Source organism: Homarus americanus, unplaced genomic scaffold (assembly GCF_018991925.1).
Source record: "Homarus americanus isolate GMGI-L3 unplaced genomic scaffold, GMGI_Hamer_2.0 scaffold43152, whole genome shotgun sequence".
NCBI lineage: Eukaryota > Metazoa > Arthropoda > Malacostraca > Decapoda > Nephropidae > Homarus > Homarus americanus.
The window spans coordinates 425202-437474 of NW_024720226.1; the positions used below are offsets into that span (position 1 = coordinate 425202).

General features: G+C 40.7%; 1 protein-coding gene across 1 annotated transcript; it reads left to right on the forward strand.

Moving 5' to 3' along the window:
• The first annotated feature begins 1709 nt into the window (after positions 1 to 1709).
• On the forward strand, positions 1710 to 4714 carry LOC121860458 (soluble scavenger receptor cysteine-rich domain-containing protein SSC5D-like). The gene is made up of 4 exons (XM_042357614.1): positions 1710 to 1732; positions 2436 to 2798; positions 3142 to 3631; positions 4610 to 4714. Exons 1-4 carry the CDS (start codon positions 1710 to 1712, stop codon positions 4712 to 4714), a joined length of 981 nt encoding a protein of 326 aa, XP_042213548.1.
• Positions 4715 to 12273: the final 7559 nt, after the last annotated feature.

A 12273-nucleotide genomic window follows, 5' to 3' on the forward strand; every position in this document is an offset into this window, starting at 1 on the left:
TTTTTGTTGAACTGGGTGTTGACAGTGTTGAGAGGATTATTTATGAGTTTAGAATATGTTGTAGTATCACATAAAAGGTCATTCATTTTAGAGATATAGTCATCTTTGTTTAAAATCACTACTGTGTTGGCTTTATCTGCTTTAGTGACATGTAGATCCTTATTTTTCTTAAGGGCTTGGATTGCTTTGGTAATCTTTCTGGGCAGTTTGGAATGCAAGGCTTGGACATAGATGCATACACACCTTTACACATGTTCACTTCTTCACTTGTCAAATTACTGAATTTCTCCAAATTGCAAAATGCTCTGGCTATGTCAACACTGTCGACTCCCTTGTTAGAACCATCAAAACTTAAACCATAGCCGAGGGCACACAAGGTATCATTGTCTACATATAACACCATCCATCATCACTACAGATCGGTAAAGTAGTTTCCGAGATTCTCGTGCGGACACAGACATACTTCTTTGTTATATATATATATATATATATATATATATATATATATATATATATATATATATATATATATATATATATATATATATATATATATATATATATATATATATATATATCACTTAAAAAGTCGAAATATAAAACTTTCAACATTAATTTCCATTTCGTGCCTGAACTGAAGCGGTCATTGAAAAGATAGAAAACACAATAAAACAAATGATCTGGGGATTTAGCCATTATGGTATCTAATCCCCGGGATACAGTGTTTTAAGTCCTCTCACAGTAATATATATCATTTCCTAAACATATTTTTTCGCTGTAACTTTTGTTCTTTTTCAGGTCGTGAGAATTGTGAAATATTTAATCTTATCGTGAATTAAATAAAAATTGGAAACGCATATTTCATGAAATGTTAGAAAACATTAGGTGTTTAAAAACATCATACCCGAATATTAAAACTCATTTGTTCTGATATAAGGTAAATTTTATGCTTCACGTAAAAAGTTTAAACTTGTGAACCAGATGTTTGGACAATACTAACTGACGTGTGGATTTTTCAGCACACGAGTGATGAGATGAGAGAAAGGACCGTACCTGGTCGATTGATTATTAGATTATTTTAGGAAAGTAAGCAAGTCTCTCTCTCTCTTCTCTCTCTCTCTCTCTCTCTCTCTCTCTCTCTCTCTCTCTACCAGTGGTTCAGTCTTGCTGCTGCAACAGTTGTTTTCAGCCATGATGTTTCTCTATTCATAATAAGGCATCAAGGAATGGCAAAGTCATCCCGTTAGTGCTCCCTGGCTCCTAGCATTCAGCAGCGAGTGTGTTACTCCACCACCTTGACTGGATGCTAGTCCACCCAAGGGTTGTTCCACCATCATTCAGCAACTAGTGTGATTCTCCACCAACTTACCATCGACATACGCACCCGAAGTAAATTCATTTTATTGCACAAAAGGACTGTGTACAGGGAGAAAATATCATGTTCCGAAGGTCCCCGTGATAATTACTTGAAAAGAGTGATTGATGAACTGATAAATAACTTTTGAACTATATCGAGAAGGAACAAAGTAGTGTAAGAGAGAGAGAGAGAGAGAGAGAGAGAGAGAGAGAGAGAGAGAGTCTTGTGCAAGATTGGAAGGTAAACAGGACATTCGTGAAGGAGAGAGAGAGACAATAATTTCTCGAGTGAAAGCGAGTAACACAGAGAGTGTGACAATTGACATACAAAATAAACTGTGAAAAGAAAGAAAATGTGGCGTGACAAAGAACAAGGGTAAATGAAAGCAAAAGAAAGAAAGAAAGAAGGAAACAGTGCGACAGCTGGCTGGGTTGAGAGAGAGAGCTATCCAATTTCCTGGTGAGTGATATTTGAGATAACTCTTGAGGCAGCTCACGTATGAGATGAAAATAGATAAATAGATAGATAGATGAGCTAATGTTCGAGGGACATATAGAGAAAGACAGATAAATATGTAGGAAGAGAGAGAGTGAGAGAGAGAGAGAGAGAGAATCTGAGATACTTGATAAACAGACTGAAAGAAAGAATGAAAGGAAAGAGATTGAAAAAGTAATGTAAGAGAGAAAGAGAGACAGAGATACCAGAGAAACAGACAGAGAGAACGGAAAGAGTGGGAGAAAAGGAAGAGAGACAGAGAGAGAAGAGAGAGAGACACTACAATTCTCTTGAGGAGTGATAATAATCGCCTGGCAGCTGCTTGGTTCCTGATGGTGCAGTAAGATTGAACACGTGGCCACAGGAGGCGACCACAATGACCTCTGCGATCACTGCCACGACGACTTACACGACGACCTCTACGACTATCTATAAGACCATCTACATGATCACTTCAACGTCAATTTTCTTGAATTATACGATACGGCGTACTGTGCAACGACTTCCTGAACGATTTACACAAACATTTACACGACGACCTCCACAACGACTTTCCTAACGACCTATATGATTTCCATCTCAGCAACCTCCTCAACGAAAGTCATTACGACTATACAAACTACCTTAGAACGACTTCCATCACTGTCTTCACGACCAATACCTCGGATTACAACGAGGATCTCCACAATGACGACCTCCACGACGACCATGGTGACTACTACGTCATCGACCATCACCACACCCACACTGATGACCAGAACGACAACTTCCACTCCGTCTTCTATTACGACAAAAAATTAAGACCATTACCTTTACGACCACTACAACATGACTATCATAGCCACCACTACGACCATATCCACGACGACTTCCAAAACGACCTCCCAGACATCCTAATCGACGACTGTGACAAAGACAACTTCAACTACGACGATGATAGATACAAGTGATACGACTAGATAGGACGATTATATTGACATTAATACGACCAAGATAAACACGACGGCTCTAACGACAACACGAAGATGATTATACGACAGTGTTACGACCACTTTCACTCTTCACATCTACACGACAAAACGACTCATACAAATACGACTACACAATATCTATAACTACGATAACGTGGTTCACAACTACAGCAGAGGCAGAACACGACCACAAACAGAAAGCAAGCGACGACTACAAAACGACAACGACTGAGTGACTTTCAACGACCATGACCAGAGGAACTACGGAGGGAACCAAGACAACACAACGACAACTGGAAACGACATTTAATACACAAGTAGTCAGCAAACAACCACACCACGGCAGACAACCACACCACAGCAGACAATCCCACCACAGAAGACAACCACGTCACAGCAGACAACCACACCACAGCAAGCAACCACGCCACAGCAGACAACCACACCACAGCAAGCAACCACGCCGCAGCAGACAACCACGCCGCAGCAGACAACCATACCACAGCAGACAACCACGTCACAGCAGACAACCACACCACAGCAGACAACCACACCACAGCAAACAACCACACCACAGCAGAAAATCACAGCACAGCAGACATCCACACCACAGCAGAAAAACACACCACAGCAGACAACCACACCGCAACAGATAACCACACCACAGCAGACAACCACATCACAGCAGACAACCACACCACAGCAGACAACCACGCCACAGCAGACAACCACACCACAGCAGACAACCAAACCACAGCAGACAACTACACCAGAAAATCACACCACAGCAGACAACAATTTTAAAAGGGTCTTGTGTCTTAATTTTGTTTTCCCTTACACTAGATGAAACAGATTCATATAACTGGCTCCTGTAACTTACCACATAGTTACAGGCCAAAATAACACTGAAATGTTACAGGGAAGTGACTGACGTGTTACAAGGACATTATTGTAACCAGGTGCGACATTTTAATTCCAGGTAAGGTAGAAGACTCAACGCATGAGCCACTGGGAATACAACCCCAGGTGTCTGCCACTAGATTTGATATACTGCAATGTTTGGATATTTTCTTAGGAATAACAAATGAACGTGACTCACTAATTTCCTACCTCTGTGACTAGACCGGGATGTGAAACTACCTAATTTAATCCAGTATAACCTAACGTACTTCTAACCAACCCAAAATTAACTTAATTCAATGCAGTTTAACCTAGCGTTTCCCTAACCTAACTAAACCCATCTGTAACGTAACCTAACACCCCTAACCTAACCTAACACACCTCTAACCTAATCAAACCTAACACCCCTAACCTAACCTAACACATCCCTAACGTAAAACCTACACATTAGTTGATCTATCTTTAATATAAAGTAACGTAACATAACCTTACACACCCCTAACCTAAGCTACACCTTAATATAATCTAACCTAACCTAACCATATGTAGACGTCATGCTTGGAAGAAGTCAAACAAACGTGATGAACAAACGTAGCAATAAAACGTTTTCTACATATTAGATCTATGGAATGTCAAGATCTCTTAAAGACAAAGAGTCTGTTAAGAGTTTCGTGTCAAAAACAATCCCTGGAACACGTCTCTGGTTGACTGAATTTACTGTTTACTATTGTTTGTATACCTGTACTGTCTCTATATACAGTACATGCTGAATTTTACCGAATATCTATCTATCTGTCTGTGTTCCTATGACCCACCTTCAGATCGAACAACCTACGGGGATAGGGGATAGGTGGAGATAACGTTGTTTATCTGTTTACCTCAGTAGGTGTTAAAGGATAGTGATGAAGTGGTAGCAGAGACTCGAGTAGAGAAGAAATATGAAACAGTGTCTGGACCTAGTAATAGACCTACAGTGACAGAGGTTCAGTAAACAGTAACACTTGGCTTGCTACTTGACCTACAGTGATCTACAGTGTCTAGGCTGCTCGACCGACATTGGTGTAGATTTAGTAACACTACCATACCCACTACACCGATTTACAGTGACCGAGGTCGAGTTATCATGTAACACTGTTTAGTTTACTCGACCGGCAGTGACCCATTTCAATAAAAGACTAGCAGTGCTTTACCTCTTCGACCTCTGGTAAGTAGCACCATCAGAGTTCTTCGTCGACGCCTCCTTCAGTTTAAGAAAACAAAACATTATTATTCATGCCAGAGAAAAATATTTAATTAGCCTTACTTACCTGTATCGTTCTGTCAGTAAGGTAAGGTGATGCTTGTGGGTGTGTTCCTCACTCCTGCAGGTATGACAACACTAACAGATATGTCTCAGATCTTGTTATGATTACAGGTGTTGTCGGTATCGCAAAGGTCTCGCAAGTGTTACAGAATTTACAACTATTACAAGAGATATATTGCAAATAGTACAAAGATCCTGTAAGTATTGCAGATCATGTATGTAACGCACAGATTGTACAAGTATTATTATCTCGTATAGGTCCTGTTGGTGTCACAAATTCTGCAGGTGGTCACAGGCCTTATGGATAACACACAATACTATCAGTCGCTCAAGTCACACAGCACTGTATACCTCTTCGAAAACAAAACAATCATGGGTTCTCGTTCATCAAAATCAATCTTCCATTTTATTTTCGCATTGAATCAGAGGCAGTACAGAGGAGGAGTCTTTTTCGCATTAGTCATCACTATATAGTATAAGTGCTCTTAGTTTGAAGCTGACTCGGTGTTCCTCCACACACATACACACCTCTCAGCCAAGGTCCCCTCAAAACACTCCACGCACTCGAGAACAATAGTCAGGTTGTCAAAGTTTTGGAGACATTCTAAAATACCTATTCCCTTTTTGTTTTGTATGTCCAGTTTCTGTTATTAAGCTATCAGATCCTATATATACTCTTAATACTTTTATAATTTTCTTATTTCCAGTCTACTACTCACAGAATTATAGTGCCATCGACAGCAACGTACGATAGATACTCTTTCGATAACACGTAACAAATTCGTATTTCATTTCTAAGTCAACAGGTGTCAGGTCCTTTATATTATCGTAGATGCAGTGTGTGGGGGTTTATTCCGCACGTTTAGGCTTTCAACTGTCCCATAGCAACGAGAACTACACCTTTGGTCTACAGTGAACCGCGAAAAAGAATTAAACGATTGATTAAAAACAGAGAAATGTTGCTCGACAGAGGGGAACGAGCGGCGTGTGTCTCCCCTCCAACGTCTGGCGATGCACTGACCGGTTGAGTCGAGTCGAGGGCAAGTCCTATATTCCCCTCACTCTTTCTCCCTTCCTTCCTCCCTCTCTTACCCTCCCTCCCTCTCTCCCTCCCTCATCCCCCCTTCCTTCCTACCCTCTCTTACCCTCCACCCCTCTCTCCATCACCTACCTTCTTACCACTCTCCCTTCCTCTCTCCTTTGCCCCTTTCCCCCCTTCCTCCCTCCTTCACCCTCCCTCCTAGCTCCCCCCTCCTACCTCCTTCCTCCCTCACACTCTTCCCTACCTTCTTCCCTCCCTCCCTCACCCTCTTCCCTCTCTCCCTCCCTCCCTCCTAGCTCTTGTAAAACTCATCATTTGCTCCCGTTTTAGCGTAAATAGAGCTTATATATTCCTTCGCCCTTAAGATGATTTAACACCCTAATTTTGTGCATCTATGACAACAACAAAAAAAGTATGCTTTCACTATTCCAGGGCCAGAATCCTAACCTTACTTAACTTAAACTATAAAGTCAGTTTAGTAAATTTAACCTAACCAACCCAACCCAAGCTAACTCAATTTAAGTTAAGCCAACTTAAGCTAATCCAACTTACTTGTAACCTAACCTAAGCAAGACATACTTAAGCTATCGTAACCTATGCTAACTCAACTTAAGCAAACTTAACTTACTTCTAACCTAACCAAAGCTAAGCTAACTTAATTTAACTACCCTAACCTAATAATCTATGCTAACTCAAGTTAAACTAATTAACTTCTAACCTAAACTAAGATAACCTACCCTAACCTAACATAACTTAACCAAACCTAACGAAAATTTTGTAAATACTTAAGTTGAGGCCGTGAAGTAAGTAATCTTCCCTCTCTCCTTGATGGCAAAGGAACATACAAAAGACGTGTCTGCAACTTACAGCACAGCAACTATGACTTATTGAAAAGCCCAGGGTGATGCTGAGGGGGGGGAGGGTAGGGGAATCTTCACTTCTTACCTTCATGCTCCTACAGTCATAAGATGATTGAGTACACATACACACACACACACACCACACCTCTCTCTCTCTCTCTCTCTCTCTCTCTCTCTCTCTCTCTCTCTCTCTCTCTCTCTCTCTCTCTCTCTCTCAAAGGGTCGGAGAGTCTCAAGGCCAGGGTGTAGGTGCTAAACATACACCCTCTCCTCAACACATTCTCATGATATTAGTCAACAACAGCAACAGAAATCTTACCACACATCTTCATCATCCAAGGTCATCAAGTCGAAATTCTTAACCGCTTCCGTCCGTCTTCTTGGAGTTTAGTAATACACACTAACATGAACCACACTCTAACTTAACCTAACCTAACCTAACATGAACCACACTCTAACTTAACCTAACCTAACCTAACATGAACCACACTCTAACTTAACCTAACCTAACCTAATCTAACCTAACATGAACCCCACACTCACTTGACCTAGGCAGCTTACAACCATAATCCCTTAATAGGTTTTAACTATACACCTGTCCCTGCCTCTTCATCAGGTAAGGGGGTATTATGCCTTCAGCTGTACTCTTCAACCAAACCTTAGCCCTGTCTGCACTCACCATGATCCGCGATGGTTTAATGTATCTCTTCCTCAAACCATATCTTTATATGTATCACTAATGACTAAATCACTCTATAGACAAATTGATTTATCCTTTCCATCAAACTGCAATCCCCAAAACTCATTAAAGTTCGAGGTCATCTGCCGGTCACTTTTCACACAACATATATTTAATTTATCTTCTTCACGGTGTACAGGATAAGACAAACTTGAATGCTGATAATTTTGTCAGTAATGTAGTAATGTTGATTCTTAGAGGCCACACTCCCCAATCACCATGTTAAAAGTAAAGTAACTCTCTCTCTCTCTCTCTCTCTCTCTCTCTCTCTCTCTCTCTCTCTCTCTCTCTCTCTCTCTCTCTCTCTCTCTCTCTCTCTCTCTCTCTCTGCAGCTTCAAGGGCCTCAAGTAACAGCTTTAAGCCACAGACCATGTGGGGCACCAGCTTCGACACACCCCACCGACACAATAAGATATCATTAGGATCCCCTCCCACCCATTCTCCTCCACTCCCAGTCTCTTCCCTTCTCCCTGTCCTCCCTTTCCTCCCTCTTCCCAGACTCCTCTTCCCTCCCTCTTCCCCCGTCAACCTCTCCCCCTTCCTCCCAACCTTCTCCACCCTCTTTCTTCCCACTCATCTTCTCGCATATTCTCCTCCTCTTCCTCCTTTCCTCCCTTCCCTTCTCACTCTTCTTCGTTCTCCTCTCATTCTCCTCCCCTCCTAAACCCCCTCCCATACCTCCCACCTTTTCCCTCCTTCCTCCTTTCCATCCTCCTGCCCTTCCAAATTTCTCCCATCTCCCCCACCTCCCCGCTCCCTCCTACTCTCCTCCCACCCAGCTCTCTTTCAAATTTCCTCCCCTCCCACTAACCTCCCAGCTCCCTCCCTCCTTCCTTTCTTCCATCCTCCCCACTCAAATACATATTTAAACACACACACACACACACACACACACACACACACACCATGACAACGCCTTGAACTGCAGCGTTTTGTGGGACTTAAAAACTTAAGTTTATGGTCAAGGTATTGAAGAAAGGTTATGTTGAGTTAGGGATGAGTTAGGTTAGGTTAGCTTAGGATAGAAGTAGGTTAAGCTGGTTATTTTAGCTTAGGAGTAAGTTACAGTTGGCTTAAGCAAGAGATGAGTTATGCTTCAGTAAGACTTGTATACTCCATTGTTTATGTATATCTCTTATATTTATATTTACTACACGTTTCTTACCCATGTTTAGCGTTGTGTTATATCGTCAGCAAAGGAATGTAGAGCCACTCAGGTATTTAGTCAACATTCAACAGTAGTCCTTGTTGAAGAGAGAAAAATACATGTTGAATGTTGTCCTGGAAACTGTGTGTGTGTGTGTGTGTGTGTGTGTGTGTGTGTGTGTGTCCTAGTTTACAATGTCACAATACTCCAATAACAACACCGTCAGTATCCACGTTAAGTCGGTCTCGATCCTTAGTTTAACTTCTTTAATTCACCAAACTTCTCCTGTCGACCCAACTCAGGGACAAAAGACTCACTGTAAAAGCATTATTCGCCATGACACATCACAGCCACTGCAGTATGACCAAGCGATAACTAGTACCATTAACTGAGAACATGAACTCAATATTTCAACAATTGCAACACAGAGATAAAAAGTACCTCTCCAATAACAGTATAGTCGAGAAACGCCACAGTAGTTGCAACAAGTGAGAAACTGGTCGAGAGAGAGAGAGAGAGAGAGAGAGAGAGAGAGAGGTAAATATGTTTTAATAGTCTTCACAGGGCGGGCAGGGTCGAGGTAGGTGGGGGGGAGGGGGGTCGCGACTCAAAGAAATTGGTGCGTGAGTGAGTCGTTTCCATATAGAACGAGAGAGGATGGAGGGACGAAGAGGGAAAAAATATACTACAGAAGAATTAGTCAGGATGCGTGAGGGAGGGCAGTGTGGCGAGAGAGACACATCAATATTCTTGGTCTTTATTGTAAGATAAAGTGAAGATAAATTAATTTTGGCTCACCCCTTAGCACCTTCGCCTCCCCTTCATATCAGATGATCTATCTCTTCACTTCTTGTCATCTAGCACAGTTTCCCTGAGCATTGGGTAGTGCGTCACTAAAATCTAACCTACAGTATTATGGCACTACTTTCAATACTACTTGTAACTAGTCGTAGCACTTTCCGTTTATCTACAACTTATAATTTTAGATGTAGTGCATACAGTGCTCGCCTCCTGTCCTGAAGGTCGTGGTTCGATCTTAGGATACCTTCGATCCGCGTAGCAGTGAATGGGTACCTAACTTTACTGATGAGGAAGTGACGGCATTCGAGTGCAGTGCCGGCCACGTTAGTTCGTTGTGTACCGAAGGCTTAGTTTAATATGCAGTGTGCTCTACCCACACTGTCCTCAACTGGTCGTCAGGCTTATTGGACCCACTTTCACTTTCACTAAATAAGTTGAGCTAAAATATATACTACTTACCAGCTATATCACCTTCATAGGAAACACTGTCCTGTGTATCTCTCCCTATATAGTTCATCACACAGAATACAAAAACGAGAGAGAAGCACAGAGGCTTGGTAGTGAAGGTGGGAGGGAGAGAGGACAGGGTAATAAGAGAGGCACGGGGATGTGTTGCCCAGGGAGGGAGAATAAGAGAGTGGAGACACAACTTTGGTGGAGTGTCACACATCTCTGTTCTGATACAGTCGCTGTATATCCAGTGAATACGAGAGAAGGGAGGACCAAGGTTCTCACGACTCGTGGATCTGGTAAAGAATTACATGATGCTCAATACATTTATCTGAATATATCTCTACTTTTTTATCTGATTGATTACCTGAAGTAACTCAGTGCAATTATGCTTTACTTGTTTGTTTTCGTAATTAATTAGACTTATAATTTCATTTAATCATGAATCACTGTTTGTGTTGTTTCCTGTTATATCCGGGTGATGTATTGTCATGGTCATCACACCGTTCGTTGTGGTCCTTAATATCTTCTCGTGCACTAAAATCTCTTAATAGTCAAAATTAACTAACCTTACTAAGCTGAGTAGATTCTAGTTTTGTCCGCCAAATATCTTAGAATTTGCTTTTACCAGATACAGTTCATATAACAACAACAGAAACTGCAAAACTTTTTTTCATTTTTTGTGGGAGAGTCAAAACCTCAGGGGTGACTGTGAGTAGTGGCTGAAATCGTACATACAGTATACTCGTAGGTTAACAAACATATACTGTTATGTTCATCTTTTGGTGCTTTAACTGCCAAGGATTTTTGTGTCATTAGAACAATGTTCCTTTGTATCCATATAACAGGTTCACAATCCTGCCGGCCACCTGGTCGTTGTTAAGCTTACCTCCAATCCCATTCTTTCCAGTGTTGTTGTTGGTACTTTTTTATACAATAGACAAAACTAAATAAAAAATATTGTATCATAGTTTTAACGTAAAGCCTGGTAACTCCTCCTCAGCCAGAGGCGAGAGGCCATCAGGAGGACTCACTAACAATATATATCTTCAGCATATTTAAATCACGTAAGTTTATATAGGTATTAAATAAAATTAAATGCCTTAAAGAAAATAGCGTAAGTAGAAGTGAAGGAATAATCTCTTAAATACAGCCTCTGACACTGACCAGCCACCTTAAATCGATTTTTCTTAATTTAGCCAAACATTTTCCAATTATATATACTGACTGGATATTGAACTTATAGAATTAAAGATAGGTGACCATCGAATAGACATACTGTATGTGAATCTGCTTACTCAGCGCTGGTAACTTGTTCATACATCACCAACACTAAAAAATATTGGACGACTTGAATTATTCCTCATACAAGTCACGTCGAGTGTACAGGTAGCCTGAGATCCCTGGGGGGCTATTAACACCTGAGACAAAACATGACCTGATTTTGAGGGAATAAAATTTTTATTAATATCAGACTTGAAGCTCGTTGATTAATTTATTAGTGTCTGATTAAACTTGTTATATGTATTAATTTACCCGTATTTATAATGTTATTGTGGGTACACCAATAAACATCTAACCGTATTGTAGTGTTGGGTATATATCATGGAAAAAACTAATAACTAAATGTCTTCTGATTATTTTTGTTTTTACATTGAAAATGTTGATATGTGATATAGACAAGTAATTTATTCATTGCCTTTGTATAACATATCAGTATACTGTATATAGCATTAACCCGTTTGTGAAGTGACACATGGAGTTTAGAGAAAAAAAGACCATCGCTTTATGGTAGCTGTAACTTTTGTACTTCTGACTATATTGCAGACATTAGTACTGGTCTCTCTTATGATTTATATTACAGCTGGATAGCAACCTCTATAACATCTATTAAGATCGTCACTGGTGCAATAAATACGTTTTCTATTGTGTAGCGTCACAGAAAATGTCAATTTTTTAATGGATAACTCGTATATAATCTTTAGTACGCCCTATACCACTACCAGAGTCCGTGCATATTGCCTTAAGTCTATATATAGATAGTGTTAAGAGAGTATTCATGGTACCGTTGGGTAGGTCCAATTGGTACCAAATAGTGTAACATTGTGACTGGTATAACGGCTGTCTCAAGGTTGTTTTGCTTACGTCTGTCTGAGATTAATAAACAGAGCTCTCGCATTTGACGGATGGATATGTACTGCACAAGT

Excerpts from the sequence above, each read along its gene's own strand:
- LOC121860458 (XM_042357614.1), top strand. The coding sequence starts at position 1,710 with ATGTGGCGTGACAAAGAACAAGG. Across the intron at positions 1,733-2,435 it reads TGGCGTGACAAAGAACAAGG|CAACCTCCTCAACGAAAGTC; the intron begins GTAAATGAAAGC and ends TTTCCATCTCAG. Across the intron at positions 3,632-4,609 it reads CAGACAACAATTTTAAAAGG|GTGTTAAAGGATAGTGATGA; the intron begins GTCTTGTGTCTT and ends TTACCTCAGTAG.